At 50.7% G+C, this 26,232-nt stretch overlaps 2 protein-coding genes across 5 annotated transcripts; one reads left to right on the top strand and one right to left on the bottom strand.

Annotated features, from left to right (window-relative positions):
- Window positions 1–3,174: 3,174 nt before the first annotated feature.
- On the top strand, window positions 3,175–13,283 carry EPX (eosinophil peroxidase). Its single transcript, XM_077852540.1, has 13 exons — window positions 3,175–3,390; window positions 3,498–3,591; window positions 3,820–3,995; window positions 4,166–4,283; window positions 4,407–4,536; window positions 5,339–5,545; window positions 6,754–7,072; window positions 7,725–7,885; window positions 8,256–8,511; window positions 9,140–9,310; window positions 11,545–11,782; window positions 12,360–12,572; window positions 12,876–13,283. The coding sequence occupies exons 1-12, from the start codon at window positions 3,264–3,266 to the stop codon at window positions 12,559–12,561; spliced, it is 2,199 nt and encodes a 732-aa protein (XP_077708666.1). The 5' UTR covers window positions 3,175–3,263; the 3' UTR covers window positions 12,562–12,572; window positions 12,876–13,283.
- On the bottom strand, window positions 9,177–26,232 carry MKS1 (MKS transition zone complex subunit 1). 4 transcript variants are annotated; one of them, XM_077852541.1, is made up of 19 exons: window positions 26,080–26,232; window positions 25,585–25,694; window positions 24,601–24,674; window positions 23,799–23,954; window positions 22,480–22,577; window positions 22,161–22,289; window positions 21,794–21,898; window positions 21,039–21,147; window positions 20,434–20,490; window positions 18,445–18,487; window positions 18,124–18,189; window positions 16,458–16,528; window positions 16,073–16,142; window positions 15,872–15,979; window positions 15,044–15,177; window positions 14,459–14,541; window positions 14,285–14,382; window positions 14,112–14,173; window positions 9,177–10,778 (listed from the first exon to the last, which is right to left on the bottom strand). In XM_077852541.1, the coding sequence occupies exons 1-19, from the start codon at window positions 26,157–26,159 to the stop codon at window positions 10,686–10,688; spliced, it is 1,746 nt and encodes a 581-aa protein (XP_077708667.1). In that variant the 5' UTR covers window positions 26,160–26,232; the 3' UTR covers window positions 9,177–10,685. The 4 variants fall into 4 exon arrangements, with proteins under 4 accessions (XP_077708667.1, XP_077708668.1, XP_077708669.1 ...); XM_077852542.1 differs by having other exon boundaries at window positions 24,601–24,671; XM_077852543.1 differs by lacking the exon at window positions 9,177–10,778 and having other exon boundaries at window positions 13,513–14,173.

Raw genomic sequence — 26,232 nt, 5'->3', positions numbered from 1 at the left:
TAGGTAGCTTTCCCCCTTTATTTAAAACACAGTCGCAGGGGATTCCTGTGTGGCTCAGCAGTTTGGCGCCTGCCTTTGGCCCAGGGTGTGATCCTGGAGTCCTGGGATCAAATCCCACATCAGGCTCCCTGCATGGAGCCTACTTCTCCCTCTGCCTGTGTCTCTGCCTCTCCCTCTGTGTGTCTCTCATGAATAAATAAATAAAATCTTAAAAATAAATAAAACACAGTCACAAAATTAAAAAGTTTTAATCTGATACTCTTTTCCTTTTTATGTTTTAATATTTTGTCTTTATTTCTTCATTGGTATGATGTCACGGGAACATCCACACATTACTTTTGAACCATTATCATTACTTGTTTCATTGAATGAGTATTATTGGAAATAATTTTGTTATGTAAAGGAGAGGATATCAAAAAACAATCTGCTCCCGGTATCAGGTACTCTTGGGTTGCCACTGGGCAACACTTAGCCCCAAGGAAAGTCTAAAATCCCTCCAGTGAGGTTCCAGTGGGCGTCATGAAAGGCCCATGGGGGGAGTATGTGAGGCTTGTGGCCCCTCTTCTGGTCTCTGTGTGTTTTTGCCCTGACTGCAGAAAAAAGCACGGGTCAAAGCAAACCACTGTGAGACCTGCCAAGGACCCCACGTGGCCTGACCTGCCTCCCAGTAAAGGTCACAGCTGCAGAAGGGTGCAGGTACCCAAACTGGGGAGGCCCTAGAGGGCTTCTCCCTCCATCACTGTCAGCCCACTCGGTTTCCAGTGGCCCAGAAACTGGCACCTGCAATGGCCTCTCTGACATGAGGAGGAGGGCTCAGAGAGCCAGATCCAGAACAACCCTAACTTTAGAGGCCAGCCTCCCTCCCTGGCCTTTCTTGCTTTCTTCCAGGTGCCAGGGCCTGGATGGTCTACACTGCCTCCTGCCTTCACCCTGATGATAGTTGCTCCCCTTGTGGGAGAGCCTGGAGTGAGCTCAATAAAGGAAGCACGTGGAGGCCAAACAACAAGGCCTATACAGCATTACTGAGTAGCGCTGTGTGCCAGGCACTGTGGTGCCATTTTACATGGATTCCTGTAAGGTAGACATAGTAATGACCTCCATTTGACAGTGATGGAGTGGGCTCAGGGGCGGAGCAGCTTGCCTGAGTGGATGACAGTCAATGAGCTCCTAAAGGCTCAGGACTGTGATTCTTGGAGGGAGGTTTCCTGGAGACTCAGACCTGGAAGCAGGGGTATGGGGGAGTCATCCATGGAGGGTTGGGCCTCTGGAGCTTAGAGGCAGGGTCTGTGGCAGGGTGGCAGAGAGCAGGCCAAAGGGGCAGCAGAACCACAGGGCAGACCTAGCTTTTCCTTGGGTCTCCTTGCCTGAACCTTTGCCTGCCAGCCCATCCCTGGCCACGTCCCCTGGGAGCGGGCCCTCCATAGATGGCTTGTTCAGGGCCCCTCGGTGGTCCCTTTCTATCTGCTTGCCTCTCATCCCCACCTCCAACAGTCAATGGGCCACCCCCCCCCCTCCCTGAGACCAGCCAACGTGGCAGGGCTGAGGCTAGAGACAGCAGCCCGCAGCTATGGCAACCCCCCTGAACAACTCACCCCTGCTGAAGAATTAGAGTCCTCTCTGAGGGGAGAGCAAAACTCATGCCAAGTCCTCTTTAGGAGGCATCCTGGGAAGAGGGCAACCCAGGGTACGGATACCCCACCTTGGTTGCCAGTCTTCTGAGGCAGCTGGCTCCCTGTGGGCAGAAGAGGTGAGGTGCATTTGAGGAGCACTCTACAATTTTAAAAATCTCTGCTTCCTGAGGCTCACTGTCCCCATCTCACAGGTATGAAAGCTGAGGCCCAAGAAGCCATGTGATTTACCCCAGGTCACACAGGGGGACAGCAAGGAGGAACTCGGTGTGCTTTTAGCCACTACACAGTGACTTTCCATCCAGGCTGCCTTGTCACAGGAGACTGGCACCTGGTTAAGAAAGGGAGATAAGATCCGCAGGGCTCCTGCCTTCAACTGGAGCTTGTGAAAGACGTTGCTTAAGGGGTGTCTCAAGGGCAACCGCCGCCAGGGCTGGGGGCACTGGGGTGGGAGGCGGGGCTGCAGATGATGGGGAGAATGGGGCTCGGAGCAGGTGCTAGTGGCACCGGGGAAGGGATGACCCTGGAGCAGGAGCAAGGACAGGCAGGCTGTGGGGCGCCGGGGGTGGGATGGGATGGGACGGGGTGAGGAATCTGGAGCGCAGCAGCAGCTGGCACCCTACTCCGGGGGCGGAATATGATGGGGACCAGCCAAGGACCAGCGGCTGGGGACGCCCTGGGAGGAAAAGCAGGGGTAGGAGGATGCGCGGCCCTTGGGGGCCTTCTACCCTTCTGATGTGGAAATGGAGGCCCGGACAGGGTCGCACAGGGAGTGACTGAGCCAGTCCAGACCCAGGCCCACTGCTCAGCGCTAACCACTGAGGCACCGGAGGAAACCCGGAGTCCGCTTGGGGGGAGGACTCTCCGCGTGCTACCGCCCCTCTGCAGGTGCTTTCCCTGTGACACCCCGGGGGGCCCCCGACACAGCCCCTTATTTTCACCACCCAGCTCTGCCTCAGCCATCCCCTCACGGTCTCCTTGGCATCTTGCAAGGAGCTGGCAGGGACAAGCAGTAAGGGAGAGGGGTCCGAATCACTGACCTGACATCATTCCTGCGCTCCATGAACACTTACTGAGGCCCTACTGAACGCCCAGCCTTGCGCTGAGGTGTCTGGGGAGATACAAGAGTAAGGCCCCCCCAGTTTCTGCCCAGTTGGGGGAGGAGAGGAGCCTTTCCAACAGTCTGGTCCAAGTCCTACTTTAGGGTCATGGAAAGTCAGTTCTGGAGAGGGCAAGACACTTGCCCAAGACCATACAACTTGGTTAGTGGCAGGCCCAGGCCCAACCTTCTGAGGCACGTGGCTCCTTAATCTTCGAGGCACGTGGCTCCTTAATCTTCCAGCAACTATTCATTGAGGATTGCCTGTGTTCCAGGCACTGCCCTGCACGTGGAGGGAAATACCAGTGCACTCAGTAGCGAAGAGGGTGGGAGTGGGGTGCTTCAGTTTCACAACTCCCCTGAAAATGAGAGGGAAGTTCCAGGGCTCCACCTCAAGAGGCTGGGCTTCCCCTCCCCCACCCTGGGACAAGATATAAAAGTCCCTTTCCAGACACTTCCAGAAAAGAGGAGGAGGTGAGAGGTCAGCTTAGAGACCTCCGGGTGAGAAGAGAGCAGGGGACCCACCTGTGTGCAGGATGTGGGTGTCGATCCCTTGCCCCGGTATGGCTGGGTGCCTCATCGCCAAGATGAAGCTGTTCCTGGCCCTGGCAGGGGTCCTAGCCACACTCATTCTGGCCCCACTGTGTGAGGGCACTGGCGCAGGTAACATCCCTTTGGACAGCCAAGGAGGAGGGCAGTGGAGGGGGAGGTGTTTGGGTCTGGGGAAGCCCGTGGCTCCTCTGGACTCTGAGCCCCCTCCTTTTGAACAGCCTCCCCTAGGACAGTGGAGACCTCGGTCCTTCGGGGCTGCATAACAGAGGCCAAGTTACTGGTGGATGCTGCCTACAATCAGACTCAGAGGAGGTGGGTCTGGGAGGGTCAACGAGGTTGGTGGGCTCCAGCCACGGTCATGTCTGCCATCACCCTGCCCCCGGGCACCTTGGGGCAGTGCCATGTCAGCAGAGAGCCTCCCTTCCATCCATCCTGCCTTCTCATACTGCCCTGACTGTCCACCCCCAGGCTGGGGCTCTGCTGGGGGCTTCTGCTGGGGGGCTCTGCTTCCTTTCTCCAGTCCTCGCTCTCCTTGTGCAGCATCAAGGAGCGCCTCCGTAGTGGCCTGGCCAGCCCCTTGGACCTCCTGTCCTACTTCAAGCAACCATTAGGAGGCACCAGAACAGTGGTTCGGGCCGCCGATTATATGCATCTGGCCTTGGATCTGCTGGAGGAGAAGCTACAACTCCAGGGGTCAAGTTCCTTCAATGTCACTGGTACTGTGCTCCCCACTGAGCCCCAGGGTCTTCTCTGGCCTGGGAAGGTGGGGTACACAGCCTGGGCTGTCAGGAGGGAAGGGGTAAAGGCATGGGAGGTATGGAACAGATCCAGTTGGGAAGGAGCTAGGACCCTGGACCCAGGACTCTGCCCTCTGCCCCAACCCCAGATGTGCTGACAGAATCCCAGCTTCGGCTGCTGTCCCAGGCCAGTGGCTGTGCTCCCCAGGACCAGAAGGAGAAGTGCAGCAACAAGTATCGGACCATCACTGGGAAATGCAACAACAGGTGTGTGCCAGAGGCCACTCCTGACCCAAGGGTCCCTCCTTTCCCTCCCCCACGCCCTCACCCCATGCTGAGTGGTCTCTGGGTCCAGAACCCTTGCTGACCAAAGCCTACCCACTGTTGCAGGAGAAGACCCTTCCTGGGGGCCTCCAACCAGCCCCTGGCCCGCTGGCTAGCAGCTGAGTATGAGGACGGGCTGTCACTTCCCTTCGGTTGGACACCCAACAAGAGGCGTCATGGTTTCCTCCTCCCTCTTGTGAGTGGGGGCTGAAGGTTCGGGAGGAGGTTCCACTACTTCTCATCATGGGGAGTAAGAGCACAGCCCAGAGCCAGCTGGGGTCCGGGCTCTCCGCTTGCCAGCTAGGTGACTCTGAGCAAGTCATACAGCTGAGACTCAGTTTCCCCAGCTGTAAAATGGCAGTAAAAGCCACCTCATATTGCTTGTGTGTATATTAAATAAGGGTTTTAGTATAAACATCTATGTAGGATGTGATCTAGTAACCTTAGCCATTATAGTATTGCTTTTTCTGAAAGAATTAGTGTCAAAAAGTATCTTAGCTAATATAAAGAGCTGTATGTCTTATTTTATGTCTATTGATCTAAGTGATTTCATGTGTATTGGTTTATCATTCTTCTATTCATATGTCAATATAACAGCCACCTGTTTATCCACTGACATCTATTTATTAATTCTTCCTCCATCTATCTATCCAGTTCTCTCTGTATTTATTATAATGTACCAACTGGTTCATGTATACAAGTCACTTCTGTCATCTAGGTACCCGTTAGTCTATATATGGATTGATCTATTGGTTTGATCTATTTACCTCTTTGGAAGAGCTGTAGGATTCCAGCCAGCCAACCTGGCCTTTCCCCTTCTCTACTCCTGGAATCCTCAGGAGCCACACGGGGGGCCATCCTCCTACACATGACAGCCATGCAGTGGGTGGGACAAGGTAGGAGTAGGGAGGGGAGGGCAGGAGAGGAGGAGAGACTGTGTTCACTCCAGCATGGCTGGTCTGCGGCCCCATGCCCCATGTTGACCATCTCTCCACCAGGTCCGGGCCGTCTCCAACCAGATTGTGCGCTTCCCCAATGAGAGGCTGACCTCCGACCGGGGCAGGGCCCTTATGTTCATGCAGTGGGGCCAGTTCATTGACCATGACTTGGACTTTGCCCCCGAGTCCCCAGCCAGAGTGGCCTTCACTGCAGGTGTGGACTGTGAGAAGACCTGTGCCCAGCTGCCTCCCTGCTTCCCCATCAAGGTATCCCCACCGGTCCCCCAGGTCCCAGCTATGGCCTCCGCTCCAGGCCAAGAGCTGGGGGTGGGGGTCTGTAAGACTGAAGCGCCCTCCTTAAAGAGCTGTCTGTGATGCTGGAGTATCAGACAAAGGAGAGGAGCACGGCCCCTGCACAGACGCCCCGGTTCTGTGCATGTCCTCGGGGTGGGGCTGGGGGTGGGGCTGGGGGTGGGGCAGTCTGCAGGCAGGTTTCGGGCTGGCTTCACTGACTACCCTTGACACATGGGTTGGATCCCAACAGGAGAAGCCTCTGGGCTGCTGCTCTTGAGAGCCTTTAGGGTCTCTTAGCTCTTGTCTTCCTCTCCTTCCTGAAGCAGTCCAAGGGTCCTGCAGCTTTCACCAATTCCCAATTCCTGGGATGGCGTTGTGAGCAGGGTGCTATCCTTCAGGCTGAGAGGCAAGGATGGAGTGGAGCACTAGGGAAGAAAGACAGACTCCAGAAAGGAGAGCCTTTCTGGGGATATAGAGGGGGACACATGTGCATACACTCCCACATCCATTCACCCCTAACAGGTAGGGCGACATTCGTGGGGCACGACACGTGAGGGCTCGTAGCTGACTCCTCCCTGGTGCAACCTTACCCGTTCCTTGAGCACCGGTTCAAGGGTAGCTCCTCGTGGGAATCTTCCCATATTTTCCTAGCATACCTTTCACTTTTGGCTTTTAGATCAAGCATAGCAAATAGCGCCTCAATTTAGAGTTATACTCTCTATGTGTGCACCTGTTTTCACTGAATGCCAGCTTCCTGAAACCTGTGCTGGATTTTGTTGACTTTTGTTGGTCTCCAAAGCACTTGGCATAGAAAGGTGCTCAGGAAATGTCTGTAGGATTAAATGGAATGAGAGGGGCACCGGCCCAAATGTCAGGAGAACTAGGTCTTAATCCTTCTTCTCCTGCTATCTAGTTGTCACTTCCTGTCTCTGAGCCTCAGTTTCCCCATCTGTAAAGTGAGGATCAAAGGCCTCATCCATTTCTCACCTTTCATAACTCTGATACAAAGTGCTAAGGATGCTCAGATCCACCTGGTGGGCAGCACGAGTCTGGGTGAGTGGAGGAGGGCTTCCTAGAGAAGAGGAGTTTCAAGCAAGGTTTTGAAGCAAGTGAGGGATGATCCAGAAGAGTGAGCTTGTTCCTGGGGGGGCCCCTTGTCACTGGCTCCTCTTCCACTTCAGATCCCGCCCAATGATCCCCGCATCAGGAACCAGAGGGACTGCATCCCCTTCTTCCGCTCGGCACCCGCATGCCCCCAGAACAGGAACAAAGTCCGAAACCAGCTCAACGCGCTCACCTCCTTCGTGGACGCCAGCATGGTGTACGGCAGCGAGGACCCTCTGGCCACTAGGCTTCGAAACCTGACCAACCAGCTGGGGCTGCTGGCTGTCAACACCCGCTTCAGGGACAACGGCCGGGCCCTGCTGCCCTTCGACAACCTGCGGGACGACCCCTGCCTCCTCACCAACCGCTCTGCACGTATCCCCTGCTTCCTGGCAGGTCGGTGAAAGAAGAGTAAATAAGACCTGGTACAAAAGAGTTTAGTTCAAAGCCAGCAAATGACGGTGTGTAAGGCCCCCCTTCAGGAATTTGCTTTCCTCCCTGGCCTTGAGGAGAAGCTCTCTACAGGAACTGGCTCTGCCCAATCCTCTCTCTCTTTCCCCTGGGCTCCCTGGGGAGAGCAGCCTGATCCCCAATTCCATAGCTGGGGAAAGGTCTAGCCCTTAGTGGAGAATGCTGATGGATGCAGGTCGTGCGACAGATGGGTTCACAGTCCCAAAGTCAAGGTTCCTGGAGTCAGCCAGGTCCCTCCACCAGGGATCCATGGACCTGGTCACTTGTAGAATAGAATCATTAGGCCCAAGTTCAGCAGCTGCTCTGTGCTTTCCCACCTTGCCTGAACCTGTTTCAGTAATTTGGGGTCTGAGACCCCACCGTCGTCCCCCTCCTGATCCCCTCCTGTGTGGGGCAGAGGGTGGCAATCAGTGAGGAGCCTTGTAGCAGAGCTGTGGGATGGAGGTCCAGCAAGGGCCTGCAGCTTGGCCCAGGTCACAAAGTGCTACCACCTCTTCCTAGTCCCCAGAGCTCTATCTTGGCAGAAAGACATTTCTCTGGGACGTGCTGTGGTGACTCTGAACTTGGGGTTTTCAAGGTGACTCCCGATCATCGGAAACCCCCAAACTGGCAGCTATGCATACCCTCTTTATGCGAGAGCATAACCGGCTGGCTACGGAGCTGAGACGCCTGAATCCTCGGTGGAGTGGAGAGAAGCTGTACCAGGAGGCCCGAAAGATTGTGGGGGCCATGGTCCAGGTAGGGAGCCCTAGGCCCAAGTATCCCCTAGGAGATAATATGGCATGAGACACCATTTGAAAGAGTGGCTGCCATTTTCCTTAATACATCCTTTGGGGATATGCTTCAGATTAGCTAGGTCTGGGTGACTGGGAGTCTACCTGAGATCTCACCTGTACCCCAAACTCTGCTGCTCACTGTGTGACCCTGTCCTTGTCACCTCACTCTCTGAGCTTTGAAATCCTCTTCAGCCAATGGGAAACTTAAGATTTCCACAGTTGACATGATGGCAGTAAAGAATTAGGATGTCTGAGCAGCCCTTCAGGAAGCAAAGGCAAGGGAATGGGGTGGGTGGCCGCTAAGGTAATGTTCCTCCTGTCTTCTCTTGAAGATCATCACCTACCGAGACTTTCTGCCCTTGGTTCTGGGCGAGGCCCGAGCCAGGAGAACCCTGGGGTGCTACCGGGGGTATTCCTCCAATGTGGACCCTCGTGTTGCCAATGTCTTCACCCTGGCCTTCCGCTTTGGCCACACCATGCTCCAGCCCTTCATGTTCCGCTTGGACAGCCGGTACCGGGCCTCAGCACCCAATTCTCGTGTCCCGCTTAGCACTAGCTTCTTTGCCAGCTGGCGAGTCGTGTATGAAGGTGACTAGGTTTTATTTAATTTTTTTATTATTCAAAGATTGTATTTATTTATCCATGAGAAACACATAGAGAGAGGCAGAGACATAGGCAGAGGGAGACGCAGGTTCCCCGCAGGGAGTCTGATGCGGGACTTGATCCCAGGACCCCATATCACGACCTGAGCTGAAGGCAGATGCTCAACCGCTGAGCCACCAGGTGCCCCAGAAGATGGGAGTGGGGCTGGGGCCAAGCTTAGTGCCAGGAGGCCAGGCTGCTGCTCAGGCCACTGCTAATCATCTTCCCAGGGCACTGAAAACAAAGCAGGTGGCCAAGACCCTCAGGCCTGGGCATCCCATCCCCTCGGGGATAGAGGATTTCCAAAAGGGGAGGAGACTCCTGTCAGATTGGGGGGGGGGCTTGTGGGCCGAGTAAGAGCTTGCCTTCTCCTTCTTTAACAAGTGAGGGTGACTTCTTTCCCTGCCGGCCCCAGCTCCCTTCAAGTCTATGCAGGCCTTTGTGTCCTGATACAACTATTACAGAATATAAGCCACTGGCTTGTCCAGCTCTGAGCTAGCTTGGCATCAAGTGATGACCCATGGGCTCCCCAGAGGCTGACCCAATCTGTGCTGCTCACATTCCCTGCCACCAGGTGGCATCGACCCCATCATCCGAGGCCTCATGGCCACCCCTGCCAAGCTGAACCGTCAGGATTCCATGTTAGTGGACGAGCTGAGGGACCGGCTGTTTCAGCAAGTGAGAAGGATCGGGCTGGACCTGGCAGCTCTCAACATGCAACGCAGCCGGGACCACGGCCTCCCAGGTGAGGGGGCTTTGCTTGGCCCGGGGCTGCTTCTGCTGGCAGTGTGGGAGGGGGCTGGTCAGAGATCTTCCGTGCATCCTCTCTGGCTGGAACTAAACCCCATGTGCTGTGGTTCAGGAGCAGGCAAGGCTGAGCTTGATGCAGTAAAGCGGCCCCGGGACCATCCTTTTGCCATCCTGCCACATCTCCTCCAGCCACTACAGGGCCTTTACCTGTAGGTTCACACTATGGCTGGGACTTGGGCACAGGAGTGGACAAAGCAGATCAGGACTTTCCAGATGGAGAAAATAGTAGGTTCAAAGGGCAAGGAAGAACCGCTCCATTCTCCTCTACCCTGGTGAGTTCCAAGGAGGCAGACGCAAGTACTGGGGACATAGAAACTAGCTCCTGCCTCTAAGTATGGAAAGGCAAAGAGCCGGAGAGGCAGGAACAGGTGGAGTGAACTTAAGACAGCCTTGGCTGTTTCATGAAGATACAAAAATCCCAGCAAAGAAGAAAAATTTATCCCAGGAAAGAAAACTTTGGCATTTTGCCAGGAATTTTCATGGCTATTAATCATTTCTTTCTGCCAATGACCTTGAGAAGCTGAGGAAATAAGCTCAGAGACATCTAGGTCATTTTCTCAAGGCCACAGAACTAGGAAATAGTAAAATTTGAATCCAGTTCAAATTTCTCCTTTCTTTCCCCCTGTGCAAGCTACAGTGTTAGGGGAAGGCTTTGGTCACTGCCTTGCTCCCCTCTCCTCCCGACCTATTACTTTCCTGTCTAAAGACAACCCGAAGCGCCATCTGCCTCGGCTAATCTGTGGCTGTGTAGAACAGGGTGGGGGCAATCTCCACCCCGCCTGATACAGCACCTGGCAGGCACACAGCAGGGGCTCAAGAACCTGTTTCTTTCCTCCTTACACTTGGGGGCTCCAGACAACTAGAGCCGTGGGCGCCCCCTGCTGGAGAACCGAGATTGCCAGCCAACCAAGTGCCACAGTTTCTGTGCCGCCCTGCCCCCATACCTTTCCTTCTGCCCTGTCCCAGAAATATTGTCCTGATACTAGCTCTGACAGTCTTCTACAATCCCTTCCCAAGTTCAACAACCAAATTTGGAATTGGAAGAGCTTGTTTGGACTCCACTTAATGGAGTGACCTTAAGAAAGTCACACTTGCTCAAGCTCAGCAAACATCCATGGATACACTGGAGACTACAAAGTGCCTCACAAAGGTGTTGTGAGGATCCTAAGAGATTATCACACACCAGTGCTGAGTGAGGTAAAGCATTAGAATGTTTTCCTTTGCTCAGTTGGAAGTTGGGTGTTTGTGAGTTGTAGTTCAATGGACAATCGTGTGCAGGTGTTTCTTCAAGGTTAGGGCAAACCTGTCTCCTATCTCGATGGACCCCACCTCATCATCTGGCTTAGTCTTGGTGTGGGATCCTCTAACAGCCAAGAAGTCAGAAGGTCGGCCTTTGGAAGTTTCTGAGTAGGTGAAAAAAGAAATTCCAAACAGCTTTACTGGAATATAATTAGCATACCATAAAATTTACCCATATGAAGTATACAATTCAATGACTTTAGTATATTTAGAGTTGTAGATTGATCACTTTTTTCTTTTTGGCTGTTAAGGTCTTTGGCCCATTGGTCACCATTACTAATTTTTATCACTACCTTACAACAAAGAAACCTTACAGCAACCATCACTCCTGGTCCCCACCCCAGCCCCTGACAATCACTGATCTTTGCACCTACCTCTACATAATTGCCTATTCTGGACCTTTCATGTAAATGGAATCATATAACATGTGGTCCTTTTCTGAGTAAACTTTAACCACACTCAATTCTTGGTTTGTTCACCTATGTGTTTATTCATGCCTTCTCAAAACCTGATTAAGAGTCTTTTATGTTCTTATTTGGGGTCCAAATAAAGGATACAGGGTCCATCTTATTTGTACCTAACTGATGCATTGGTGCCCAGTAATGTCTTTATGGTTATGATTGTTGAGTTACAGCAGCTTCTTATGTTAGGACACACTCCTTGGTTGATGCATGGTTGTCCACTCACTTTGAAAATTAGAGGGCAGTGGTTTGATCTTTGCAAGTTTTGGCCCTCTTCTGTCAGCAGAGATCTTGTTCTGCCTGACATTTCCTGACCACAGAGCTCTCTCAGGAGAAGCTGTGGAGAAGCAGAAGCTAAGGGGAAGGCAGCAGGGTAAGACTGAACCGCCTCTGCCCCCTCTCCCTACAGGGTACAATGCCTGGAGGCGCTTCTGTAGCCTCTCCCAGCCCCGGAATCTGGCACAGCTTAGCCGGGTGCTACGAAACCAGGATTTGGCAAGGAAGTTCCTAAATCTGTATGGGACACCTGACAACATTGACATCTGGATTGGGGCCATCGCAGAGCCTCTTTTGCCGGGGGCCCGAGTGGGGCCTCTTCTGGCTTGTCTTTTTGAAAAACAGTTTAACAGAGCCCGAAGTGGTGACAGGTAAGTGACTCTCCCCTAAAAAGACCAGCCCCAGAGGCAGGGCAGAAAAGCACTAGCATGTCAAGACTCGGTAAGGGGGATAGTGCCCTTTTTAGATTCATTTCTTCCAAATTCACAGGGTCTGAGATCAGGAGATTTCTCTGTGGAGAGGTCAGTCAGAGCAAGAGAGACCATGGGCCAGGCAAGGCTGATGGCATCTGAGCTACATGCACCTTTAGCCCACAAAGCAGACTTGTTCCTCGCTGTTCCTCGCTAATGGATCCCAGAAAACATGAGCAGGAAGGGCTAAATCTGATTTACTTCCAACAAAGCTTATGGCTTAAGACCTGACTCCTTATTTGGATTTGGCATTTACTTGGGTTCAAATCCAACCCAGGCCACTAAAATTACTGTGTTTAATATTGAGCAATTTACTTGACCTCTGAACCTGTTTCTTCATTTATAAAAGTGGAATACCTATTTTGCAGGAATTCTGGAGAATTCAATGAAATGATGTCAAGTACCTGGCATACAGCAGATGCCTATTATGTTAATTCCTCCCTAACCTTCACCCACATCCCTCCACTTATCTCGGTAGGTTCTGGTGGGAAAAAAAGGGTGTTTTCACCAAGAGACAGCGCAAGGCCCTGCGCCAGATTTCCTTGTCTCGAATTGTGTGTGACAATACGGGCATCACCACCGTTTCGAGGGACATCTTCAGGGCCAACGTTTTCCCACGGGGCTTTGTGAGCTGCAGCCGCATCCCCAGGTTGAACCTGTCAGCCTGGCGAGGCAGATGAGGCCTCTGCAGGTAAGGGAAGGCCCTCCTCCAATGGCTCTGGGCGGGGCCAGGCCTTTGCATCTTCCCCTGGGCCAGGTGGCTGAGTCCCTTAAGACCTCTAACAGAGACAATACTTGTCACTACAGGCAGGGTAATCTTTCCTAGTGGCTTCTGGTATGCTAGCTTCAGGATGGATAGTTAATCCAAAGCCTAGGACTTTGGGGGGCAGTTAGGAAGTGTCCAATTAGCTTCAGCTTAGTCTTTGGGACTCTAAAAGAGCTCTGTCTGGATACAAGCAAGTTCCTTCCTTGTCCACTTGTGCTTCTTCCACAGGAGCCCATCCCAAGCCTCCAGCCTTATACACAAGGGAACCTGAGGAAGACCACAAGGCTGCCTTTTACCCTGGAGCAACCACATCTGCTGACGCTTCTGCTGGCTATGGCTCAGAGCTGGTTCCGTGGCTGACAGCTGGCGCTCTTGGCAGCAATGAACCCTCCCACCTTGGGAGCCTCCTAGGTATTTGGTCAGGCATCAGCTGGCTCCCAGTGTAAGGAGGTCTTGAGGCTCAGGCAAGAAGAGTTATCTGGATGGTTTCCAGTCTCTTTTTCCTATTTCCCAGCCTATCCCCATCCCCCACCCATGACTGCAGCCCACACCACACCCAGCCCCAGAATCCTCTGCTGGAGCCTGCAGGCTGGGCAGCGTGCTCTGGTTGTACCAATAAAGGACTGCTGAGGCCAAGAGCTGGTTTCTGCGTTGGGCTGGGGAGGGCATAACTACAGTCCCATGCTTTGCTCCAAATATTTAAGAGGAGCACTGCCAGGACACCACCAGCACTAACCCCTAAATTTCTCCTGCGGGCTGACTTAACCCAAAGAGACACTCTGGAGTAGGAAAGGGCAGAAAGGGAGAAGGTTCAGGAGAATACTTTGGCCACACCAGCAACCTGAATACAAAAACAGCCGACATGTCAGTCAGTATAAAAAGTTCTTATGTACAAAAAGCACAATAAAAGATACTACCTGGCTAGCAGAGAGGGCACTGCCTTCAGCCTTCACTTACTCATATCTCAAACCCAACAAACCCCAGGCAGCAGGACAAGGCTACCCTAGAAAGGAGGCTGAGGCTTTCAGGCAGGAATTCAAGATCTCTCCTTCTTCCCTTACTTGAGCCTCCATATGTAAGGCAGGCTGAGAAGCAGGAGGCACCTGCAGCTCCCTGCTCTTGAGACAGTGAGACAAGCCAGAAAAGAGAACCCCACACTGGGCTAACCCAATAGGCCTGCCTTGTTGTGACAGCCACTTGCAGGAAAGGAAATATGAAGAGGGGCACCATAGGGTCTCCAGCGTTATTGCTACCCAGCAGTGGGGAGGCCCTGCTGAAGATTAGGCAGAGGGGCTGGCCTGGGACTTGCTCAGCTCTTCTGGTTCTCGGCAGTCCAATGGGATCACTTGTGAGAAAGATGAAGACGCGGGAGGGCACTGGCCTCAGATGGTACCCGTCTTGTCCTCTTGCACAGGGGACCGGGGCCACAGTGAGCTAGGAAACCATGGTTCCCGAGGGGCTCACCAGGTCCTGGGGAAGGCTCTCTCGGGCCTCCTGCATGCGGCGCCGGGCACGACGGAAGGCCTCTGGGAGAAGAGTGATACAGCAGTGAGCCACTGTGGCGCAGGCAGGAGCGTGGCTCAGGCTGGTGTGGGGGGAGGTAGGGGGGATTGGCTGCGAAGAGGAGGGAAACCTACCCAGCACACTGTGAACTGAACTCTGCTGGCTGAAACCTTCCAGACGGTCCAGCACACTCCGCATCCTTTTCCGGAGGAAGCTTGACTCCATGAAGGCCCTGCACAGAAGCCCACCATGTGGCCACAGTTGCTCTGCAGCCCTCAGGGGTATGGCTGAGGGCCGGGGTCACTCACCTGGACTGCTGCAGACAGTGCAAGCGGAATGTGACACTGCCTGTGGTCTCGGTGCGGAACCCAAAGCGGCTCAGACGCTCCCCCTATGGAGTGCAGTTCAGTGTTAGGCTTCTGGGCACCATGCTAACCTCACCCCCGTTCTTACTCCCATTTTCGCAGAACAGATCTGCTGGGGAAACCTCATTCCCACAGACTCCATCACCTCAAGGCTAACATTGGGCTCCCAACTGTAAATCAGGGGATGCCGCAACCTCATTTGAGATTAAGCAGTCTTACAAGTGTCCTGCCAATCCTCCCCACCTCTGATTACTGAAGCCTCAGTGATGGGTTGGAAGGAGGGGCCAGTAACTCTGACGGCACCCAGGGAATCTCTAAGTATACTCATTTCCTGAGATCTCCTAGGATAGAAGTGTAGATGTCTGCACCTGGTTCAAGATGTGGCCATGACCTCCAGCTTAAGGTACAGGAAGGAAGGGATTAAGTAATAATGAAACAATTAAGGGGCCTTAACCGAAATCCCACCTTCTCCAGAAGAGACAGGAACCTAAGCTCCCAGCACAAAGTCTCTCCAGAGACAAAAGTCACCTTGAAGGTTCCTGGTATCCGCACGTAGGTGAGGTCCTCCAGTTCCAGAGAGCCGCCAATGAAAAACCTCCTCAGCTCAGCCACCGTGCCGAGCTCCATGGGCCTCCACGTGGAGACGGTCAGGGTGTGCGAGCCTGTGCCAGAGAGGGGAGAGGGGCCGCAGCCAGAAAGGACACATGGTCTCTGACTCCCAGCAATGACATAGGCCCTAGCCTCCACTAAAACACCTTGTCCGGTGATAACCTGACCACCAGTGAGGTGATCATGGTGGTCTGAGGCACCTGTTTGGAAACCAATCAGCTAGAAATTCAAATTTTAGCCCTGCCAATTATGACCTGTGTCCCTGAGACAGGTTTATTAACCCCTCTGAGCCCCATTCTGCCTACTAGGAAAGTGGCAGTGGTAAGGCCTATGCCTCAGAGTGGCTGGTGGAATTAAACGAGAAGCACTTAGTATAACGCTTGGCACCCAACAGAAGACAATGGCTATTGTTTCAAAACAAAGAATGATCCATTCAATACATGTATGCCAAGTGCCCACCCTGCCTGAGCTTCTCTGTCAAGGCTGCATGTCAAAACAGAGGAGCATGAAGCAGATGCCACAGATGCTCGGGCTGCACCACTTCAAAGTTAGTTGCAACTTCATTCAGTTGTCCCTAATGCAGGGGGGAGAATTCCTCAAAAGGAGCAAGGAATCTTGCAAGTTAAATGCTTCTAATTCCTAAGTATCCCTCCTTCTCATGGAAGAGGCCAAATCTTTTAGAAGTGTTAGTCTTGTTCCTAGGAGCTAGGGCATGTGGGCCAGTGGAGGGTGGGGACCAGACGTCACCTGGGGTAGCAGGCAGCACCATGGCCCCGTAGCCTTCCACACGATACCTCTGCCAGAAGTCCAGTGAGAGGACCTCACAGTAGAGCACAGGCCACTCTGGGAGAGCATCTGGGAGAAGGGAGAGAAGTCAGCCAGGTCACAGGAGGCCTTCCTGAAGAGAGGGCACCACCAGAGGAGACCCCGAGCCTAGGACCTACTCACCAGTAGATTCGTCTTCATGGAGGAAAGAGGCCTCAAATGTGAATGGGTAGGAGAAGTAAGCCACCTTCTCCTAAAGAAGAGAAGTATTATTTTATACTCAGTGTCATGGGGTAGGCAAGGCCTCACTGAGAATCTGTTCTTCCTGAAGCCATTGACACCTTCGCAAGGAAAATGAAAAACTATCACCCCATGTGGGAAATAAGAGGCTGAGAGAAGAAGGGGCACCCACATACAAGCTACTACCATTCTCAGAAAAACAGAGAGGGAACCTCTGGACCAGGAAGCCCTATAGAGCCTGCAGAGAAGGGCCAGACCCAACTCCGAATCCTTCCCAGGGTGGCAGCCCCATAATTTCCTCTCCAGATACCCCTCTTGTTTTCCATACCATTCCCAGGGATTTGGTGGCACAGGTCTGTGTTATTCCTGAGAGCTGCTGGAATGTTGGGCTTGACCAATCTGAAAGCCAAAGACCATATATAGTAAGATGACCTGGGAGGAAGGTAAGTAGTTGAGAAAAAGACAAAGTTCCTTTATCCATTCATTCACTCACACACTCACTCATCCACTTAACATTTACTGAGTGTCTCCTATGTGCTAGGACCAGTCATTGGCGATATATTGGTGAGCAAACAGGAGAGATCCGTTTCTCACAGAGCTAATATTCCAGTTGGAAGGGGAGACAGACAACAAATCAACCAACAAGAGGCTATTAGGTAGTGATAGATTTATTTTCTAAAAATAAAGCAGGCTCTTTTATTTATTTTTTTAAAAATATTTTATTTATTCATGAAAGACACAGAGAGAGAGAGGCACAGACACAGGCACAAGGAGAAGCAGGCTCCATGCAGGGAGCTCGACATAGGACCTGATCCCAGGTCTCCAGGATCACGCCCTGGGCTGAAGGTGGCGCTAAACCGCTGAGCCACCCAGGTTGCCCAAGCAGGCTCTCTTAGATCGGGTGGTGAGGGAGGACCTCTCAGAAGTGACCCTTAGGCAAGACCTAAACTCAGAAGAACCAGTCATGCAAAGATATGACCGAAAGGTTTTCAGACAAAGGAAATGATCCCCAAAAGGCCCTAAGGTGGAAATGAACTTGGTATGTTCAAGAACAGAAAATCTGATGGGAATACTGTAAGGGAGATAGGCAGGGGCCAGCTATTTCAGGCGTTGGAGCTGGGATTTTACTCTAAGTGGGAGGGGAAGCTGTTGGGGTTTAAAGCTCAAGAGAGACACAACTAATTTACATTTTCAAAGGTTCAATTTGGCCATGGTGTCTGTGCAAATGAACTGTAAAGGAAGCAAAAGGGTAAGTTAGAAATTTAATTCATCAGGCAGATGTAGGTAGAAGAGAGATGTTCAGGACATCATTTGAAGACAAAGCCGACCGGACCCAGTGATGGAATGACCGGCTGTAGGGAGCTAGAGAAAGTGAGCAATCAAGGGTATCCCTGGGTTTTGGGCATCAGCAACTAAGTAAATGACATTGCCAAGTCCCTTAAGGAAGACCATGAGAGCACATTTGAGGCAGGAGGGAGAATCAAGAGTTCTCTGGATCCTGTTAAGCAGGAATGACAAACAGACAATGGGATATGAGCCTGGATTCAGGCGAAAGGCCAAGGCTAGAGAGAAATCTAGGGGTCAGAGACATATATATAGTATTCAAGCCATGGGATGGATGGGACCACCTAGAAAGACTCTAGAGAGACAGTAACAGAAGGCCCAGCCCCAGACTTGGCCACTCTAAAGCTTGGAGACCAACAGATGAGCAAACAGCCAAGGGACTGACGAACCACCACCAAGAGAGAAGAGAGGCATGTGGAGCCAGAAGCCAAGAGCAGAGTTTCAGTGAGGAACAGTGAACTGTGCCACATGCTTCTGAGAGGCCATGCAAGGTGCATACAGAGATGTCACCAGAAGATTTGACAACTTGGAAGTGATTTATGACCTTAAAAAGGACAGTAACAACTTCTTTGAAAAAAGTGGGGAAGCCGGACTGAATGCCTCTAGAAAATGGTCAGAATGGGTATAAAAGAGACATGAATATTACTTACTAGTGGTTGGCAATTCCACAAAGAAGTGGATGTAGAGATTGTCATACTCATAGCCTTGGGCTGAAACTAAGAGAACAAGATACAATTTCAGCTTATTCTCTTATCTCCCTTAACACCCAACAGTCCTGAAGGGCCTGCACACTTCAGGAGGCAAGTCCCTTGAGGGCCAGGACCTCTCTGTGCTTCCAGGAAAGACTCATGACTCAGTTTCCCAAGTAGCGTAGACAACCCAGGGCCTCCCCTGCAGTGGGGCGGGTTACCTTGCAGCTGTCAGGGCACTTGCACAGCAGCAGGGGAATGTCTGTCTGGAAGGACACTTACCTACCTCTCCGTTTACAAAGAGCCGGAGGGCACCTGGGGCAGTCTAAGGGAGAGAGGAGAGGGACAAATAAGAGGTCTGGGGGAATCAGCACTCCGCCTCCAGGGCATCCACAAATCCCCGAGACCTGACACGGGCTGCCAGATCTGAGTGCACCACTACTGCGCTTCCTCCCCGCTCTGCCACCTTTCCCCTCTCTCTTTCCTTCATTTCTAAAAGTTTGTGACAATAAAGAAAGTACATAATTTAAAGGGTGAGGAGGGCAATGAAGCATGGAGAGCTTATAAGAATAGCCACTTTACAGTGGGAAGCTGGTGGCCCCTGTTCCCTTTAGATGCCTGAGATCAAGGAACTAGGGAGTTTGCTTTTTTAATTACTTGTGATTTCTTATCTGACTTTTGGACACTGAACATCTGCTGCTGATGCAATATAAAAATAACGATTTTTTTTAGGGAGAGGGAGAAAGAGAATCAGAGAGGGAAACCGCTAGGTAATCCTACGCTTGTTTCCTGATCTAGGAATGGAATTCGTGGAATAAGAAAGCAGGACCACAGAATAACTGACATAAACTATTTTGTTTGGTTTGTTTAAGAGCTAAACTATTTAGGAGCACCTGGGTGGCTCAGTGGGTCAAACATCCGCCTTTGGCTCAGGTCATGATCTCAGGGTCCTGGGATTAAGCCCAGCTTCTTCAAGCTCCCTGTTGAGTAGGGAGACTGCGTCTTCCTCTCCCTCTCTCTCTCTCTGTGATCTCTTTCACTCTCACTCTCTCTCAAATAAATAAATAGAATCTAAAAAAAAAAAAAAAAAAAGCTAAACTACTTGATAAACAGAAAGGGTGCCCATTCCTTCTCTATGGGGCACTTAGGAAAAATATCCACATGAAGAGTGAGGAAGACATTGTTCATCTTTCTATTAATTTTATTTTTTTATTTTTTAAATTTTTATTTATTTACGATAGTTACACAAAGAGAGAGCTAGAGAGAGGCAGAGACATAGCCAGAGGGAGAAGCAGGCTCCATGCACTGGGAGCCCGACGTGGGATTCGATCCCAGTTCTCCAGGATCATGCCCTGAGCCAAAGGCAGGCGCTAAACCGCTGCGCCACCCAGGGATCCCTTTCTATTAATTTAATTTAATTTAATTTAATTTTATTTTATTTAAAGATTTATTTATTTATTTATTATAGACATAGAGAGGAGAGAGAGAGAGAGAGAGAGAGAGAGAGAGAGAGAGGCAGAGACACAGGAGGAGGGAGAAGCAGGCTCCATGCCGAGAGCCCGACGCGGGACTCGATCCCTGGACTCCAGGATTGCGCCCTGGGCCAAAGGCAGGTGCTAAACCGCTGAGCCACCCAGGGATCCCCTCTATTAATCTTAAAAATTAATTATAAAGTAATATGTGAATGCATTACCAATGGTAAAATTTTAAAACCACTAAGTTTAGGGAATAAAAAGTAAACATCCCTGACATATCCCTCTCACTACCCAACACCCATCTACCTTCCCACCCCTATCCCCACCCCAGAGAAAGCCACCCATAGCATGTGTGTACCCTTCTAGACTTTTTTCACTGACATCTTCTTTTTCATTAACAGTTCTTTTTTAATATACCATATTTTATTTTATTTTACTTTTTTAGAGAGAGAGAGCCCGCGAAAGCTCTCTGAAGGGGGGTGGGAGGAAGGGGTTGAGGGAAAGGATCTCAAGCAGACTCTATGTTGAGCACAGAGCCTGACATGGGGCTTGATCTTATGACCCTGAGATCATAACCTGACCCAAAATCAAGAATCAGATGCTTAACTGACTGAGTCACCCAGGCACCTCTGCTTTATTTTGTAACACATAACAAGAACTCTGTTCTATATGCTATTCTCTGATTTCCTTCTGGCATAGAGAATATGTCCTTTAAAAGAGATGCTATTACTCAGCCACATTCTAAATGCTCTGGCTAATCCCAGCTCATGGTGCTGCGGGATGCCAGGCCACTCACCATCTCAAAGTCCGTGCCCACAAGGCTGCTGAGATACTCCTTGTGCCGGCCATAAAGCTGAGGAAACAAACCATATTCAAACTCAAAATGCAACCCTAACCAGACCAGGGTCAGTTCTGAATGAGAGGGAGAAAAGAAGCTGTAATGGGAAATGCCACAGACAACTGGAAGCTGAAGCATCTAAGCCACTGACATTTTAAAGTGAAGTACAGAGCCTCTGGAGTCTGCTGGTCTGGGACCCAGCCTTGGCTCTTGCACTTACAAGCCCCATGACCTTGGGCAGATTTCTTAGCTTTTCAATCTCAGTTTCCTCGTTTATAAAAATGGTAATAATAAAAGCATTCGCCTCAGAGGGTTGTTGTATAGTCTCAATGAAAAAGTATGTGAAGGGCCTCGCAGAGCACGATAAGTACTCAAACAAATGGTCATTGTTATTATTATTATGTTATAGTATGATCAAAAGTTCTTGATATGTCAGCAATGCTTCCTATGTCAGGAGAGGACCAGTAAGAAAGACCCTGCAACTATGAACATTGACCCCGAACATGATTTCAGCTCTCAGGCACCAAGGCTCATCCCTGCACTTGGAATGAACTCGCTCTTACATCCTTGAACACACGCTGTTCCCGCTCTTCCTCCTCTGGCTGTGCGAGGGAGGATGCATTGTCCACTGTATACTTCCACACCTCCTGCTTCTCCCCCTCAGTCTCAATTCTGTAGGGTCAAAGTCACACAAAAAGACCAACTATGGTAAGAAGAAATGTGTCTCTCCAGACCTAGCTCAGGGATGACCCATCATTGGCCATACGCCTCACTTGAAGCAAACGAGGATGAAAGTGGCCAGAATGATGAGCAGGCGAGGGAAACAAAGCGGAAAAGCAGAAGGGGCATTAAAGTGGACACACAGCATAGGTTTGGGGCCCATTTCTGCCTCAAAGTCATGGGGAAACCCTAAAGCACAACATCCTGGTACCCAGTTCTCTCACCTTGATCATTTCTAACGTATAGTTCTCTTATTGTAAGACATAGAGGTAGGAATAGTCAGGCCCAGAGGAAGCGATCTGTCTGAGCTCACCCCATCCTGTTCTGGCTGGTCCTACAGGCAGCAGCACAGAGAATTATTTTCACTTAATTACACCATTGAAGTCAGCCCTTTCAAACTGGTATAGCTGCACACTTTCCTAGAACAGAGTCCCCAGGATCTTAAGGATTTATTATAAGACAGAATATGAACTATTGGCTGGGAATTTAGAAATCAGGGCAGATGAAGGATTTTCTCAGAATCCCCTTAACTAGGGGGAGTGAAGCCAAGGGAAGGAATGAATGCCAGTCCCCACTCCCGGTTTTTTCTTCTCCTCACCTGTAGGGTCCTTTGAGGCCAGTGAAATCAGGTTTTACTGTGATCACACCATTGCTGTCCACCTTCAGAGTACAGAGGACATGTTCATACTTCTTATAGCCAAGTCTAGAAACCAGGAAATCAACACCTAGGTTCAGGACCGCTGGTCCCATCAACCAGAGAGGAGGAGGTAGTCGGCCCATGCCAGGGGAGAGGACAGAGGCTGTAGTGAGAATTATCATAGTCAAATACCTTCTTCTAAGCACAATCAAGAAGAAAAAGAAAAAGTCCCCCCCTCCTACATACCCCAAGGTGACTATAACAGGATAGGTGATGGATAGAGAGAAAAGAGGAGGATCTGAGCTGGGTGGTGAGGGACTTCTCTCACTTTCCATACGGCCCAAGGTCTGCCATGATGTACATTGTCTGAAGAGGGGTGTTGATGACATGGTTGTTCCTGACAAACTCTTCTGAGGGTTCCCAGGTGACAATTCGTGACTTGAGGATGCCGCCTTCCCTGAAAGGCACCACAGGAAGTGTCAATTCCCAGGCACCCCCTGAAGAGCCTGAAGCCCGCACTTGGGAGAGCATGCCAGGGGCGAGGCCTATGCAGGACGGGGAGCTCGAGTTGGTAGACATACCCAGACACTGGCCTAGAAGGACTACAAAGGCCCCTCCACCCAGCCCCCGTGCTCATTTGCACTTACATCCCTCGCCTGTCCTGCCGTCGTCGCCTGACATTGGCCATTCGTTCAACCAAAAATGATGGTACCTCCCGGGCTGCAGTGGTCATTTTCTGACAGTGCTAGGAAAAGAGAGCAGTGCCCTGTGACCCAACTGGTCAGGGCCACATGGGATCAGGTACTGAAGGCAAGTCTTCCTTCTGAAACCTCATCTGGGACCTGAATCTAAGAGGTAAAGCCATCTCACAATTATATGTGTTGGGGAGGGGAGCAGTGGTACAAACAAGCCAAAGAAGATTCCTACCACGCCTTGGTTTGTTCCAAGATTTTAGCAGCATGTTATCCTTCAGAAATGGGTTTATTTATGCTAACATTAAATGAGTGTGTAGGGGCACCTGGGTGACTCAGCACGGAGTCTCCTGGAATTTCTCCCTCTCTCTGAGCCCCCTCCCCCTGTTCTCGCTCACTCTCTCTCAAATAAATAAATAAATCTTTAAAATGAGTCTCCAATTTCTGAGTACATACCAACCAAAAGTTGGGTAAAAACAAAAACAAAAAAAGTTGGGTGAGTGTGCCCGGTAGATGTTGATGTTACCAGGTACTTGGAAGATGCCAAATAGGATACAAAGCATAGTGTGAAAAGTCCTCCCATCGGTAATTCAGCGCTAACTGTAATTTCATTTACTTTTCTAAAACAGAAAACCCAAATTTTACATGCTACCAACCCAGAGCTTTCTTAACATTAAGCATTAATCTTTCAAAAATACTCATTTAATACTTGCTTCATGCAGAGCTACAAGGTCATAGACAAAAATCAGAAAATATGGGCTCTATTCTCAAGGAGTTTAAAAACTCCCTGAGAAGAAAGAACATGTCATTCGGGGACTAAGGCAAATGTAAGGGTGTGTGAGCACAGGCAAACTGCACTAAGCCACTACCCACAACTGTACTGATTGTCTCGTCAGACCCATAGACACAGAGTTGTGGCTGCATTCTCTGATGACTTTTATCTAGATGGTTCGAGACTTCACCCACCTGTCTCATCTCATGATGCATGGAAAAACTCAAGCCCGGGGCTGCTTCTCCTGGTCTCTAGTCTGCAAGCCTATCATTAGATACAGCGCCAGCTCCCCTAGGCCCTCCAGCAGGTGGGCAAGGAGCAGCAGCCACACCACTTGAAGACTGTGTCCACTCTACTCCAGACTGGCTGCCAGCAGTACAAGGTAGTTCCTAGTTAGGCTGTCTATCTTAACAGGCTTCTGGTTTAATGCACAGGACCCAGTGAGGCCAGAAAGCGAGGGGAGGAAAAGAAGGAAGCTATGGGACCCCAGAAAAAACAATACCTCCTCCACGTTGGTGTATCTATCAGAGTCCGTGTAGGTAAAAATCCTTCGGTTCTTCCTGCCACCAGAATCCTCCAGCTTCAGGATCTCTTGACGGTATTGATGATCCAAAGGGCTCTGACAGGCTGCTTCATTTCGGTACAGATCTACTTCAAACTAAGGTCACAGGGACACAGAGATCTACTCAGAATATGTCAAACTTTTGTTCCTGTAACTGTTTAGTCATATCAGTTCTATAGAGCCGACGCAATTTGACATGTTTCCATAGCCAACTTCCATTTATCTGAACTAACAGAGGGTAGCAGATCCAAAGAATGTTAAAGCTAAAAGGAGCCAGAGTGATGGTCTAATCCAACTCTGCTATTATAGATGGCAGATTTCTTTCACCCAGAGGTGAAAAGTACTTTACCCAGGATTATAAAACTGAGTAGTCATTCACTATGTTATATTGCCCTTTAAACACAACAGGGAAGTGGGGTACCTGGTTGGTTCAGTCTGCTTTCAGCTCAGGTCATGATCTCGGGGTCCTGGGATTGAGCCGCATGTTGGGCTCCCTGCTCTGCGGGGGGTCTGCTTCTCCCTCTCTCTGACTATCCCCCTGCTTGTGTTCGTGCTCTCTCCCTCTCTTGTCTCTCAAATGGATAAAGTTTTAAACACCCCCCCCACACACACACACACACAGTGGGGGAAAGTATAAGCTGCTATAACTTTCTGGAAATCAGTTAGGTAATATATATCAAGAATCTTTCCCCAAGACCAGCTAGGTGGAGGTAAACTGAGTGGATAAGTGGCACTGGCTCACCTGGCTAAAGAGCTTCTCCTGCCACCCAATCACGACCTCTTCCTCTTCCTCTTCCTCTGAGCGATGTCCACCTCCAAAGATCACAGAGTGAATCAAATGTTTGAGTCAAATCAGCACTACTTCTTGCTCTGTGAGTAGTTATAACCCAGGTCCTTGCCCTAATATTTACCACAAAACCAGCTGGAGTTTGGGGATTTATTAAGCACTCACTGTAAACAAAGGTTAGAGAGGCTGTGAATATATGTAGAAGCCAGGATTAGAACCCAAAGAGTCTTAATTACTACTCTAATTTGAATAAAAGGAAGTCATGGCTCCCAGGAATTACTTAATCTAATTCAGTGTCAGGAATTAAATTCAGAATATAAGTTAGCTAGCTCTTCTTCAATTCCAAATGTCAACATTTGCTAGAAAGGAGCTCTGGTGTTCTTGTCTTTGCTGTTCTTGAGGCCATATGTCTAGAACCACAAGCACTGCAGCCTTAGGAGACCAAGTACCAGAATAGAAGAGGAAAGGCAAATAAATTATTATTTAAAGAACCACATCGAATACACTGCTAGCTGAGTATGCCTTTTTGAGACACATGCTTCATAACCCACCAACTCATACTCCTGCCCAGGAGTATATCTGAACAGATAACAACAAATGCAGAGAGACTAGTGATTTAACACAAACACACCGCCCTCCCTCACTCTTCTGGCTTCTGAGGTAAGGAAAACTACATTTGACCACAATTCGGATCAGCTCTTGATGGCATGAACCATGTCTTACCCGATTTTCTTACACAACATAATGGAGTAGTTAAAAATGCTTGCGATCAAATCCTTGCTTCAACATGTACCAGCCATGTGACCTTGGGCAAGGAACCCAACTTCTCTATGCCTTTTCTCAGATTACAGATCTGGGCCTATTCTATCTTAAAAGTTAACTACTGCCCCAGACCCTTCCCCAGATCCCCCAGAAGCCGCATCAACACCATACACCCACTGGCAGTTGGGTGAGGCCTAAAAGTGGCCAAGTCTATGAGGTCCTTCCCAAGCTGGGCAACGGGCTGGTAACGGAGGAAGTTGCTGGATGTGATTCTTTGCAGGTGGACTCTGTGAGGAAAAGAAAAGCCCGGAATACTCATTACAAGACACATAACGTGATGATGAACACAGAGCAAAGATGGGGGTGGGGGGGTGGGGGGACAAAAGAAAGAGGGTGGGGCTAGCAAGGTGGGCTAGGTGCACATGAGCGCGGCCGGGAGTCTTAAGGGAAGAGTGCGGATGGAATCTGAGGAGGGCAGCCTTGAAAGGGCTTGGGTAGGCCCGGAGGCTGTGAGTGGAGGGGACCGAGGGTAGCGAGGGAGACGCGGAGAGACCAGGGAGACAGAGATCAGGATTGAAAGCGCAAGTGGGGACTCAGCAAACAAGAAGTGAGGTTCAGGCTCCAATTATCGGAGAGCATTAAAAGCACAGGGCTCTGGGACGACGCGACTACCGGAGGCGCAAGTTGAGCACGGGGTCCCGGGAGCGATACACAGCCTCCCCGGTGTCAGGGTTCCAGACCGTCTCCGCCATGACAGCTGCGACTCGCCGCGACAGCGCCGGAAAGCGCACCGCCCCCAGCGCCCCTGGCAACGGGGACGCGGAG

Source organism: Canis aureus, chromosome 16, assembly GCF_053574225.1.
Source record: "Canis aureus isolate CA01 chromosome 16, VMU_Caureus_v.1.0, whole genome shotgun sequence".
In the NCBI taxonomy this organism is placed as follows: Eukaryota; Metazoa; Chordata; class Mammalia; order Carnivora; family Canidae; genus Canis; species Canis aureus.
The sequence above is the reverse complement of the archived record's forward strand: the minus strand, read 5'-3'. Positions and strand labels throughout refer to the sequence as shown.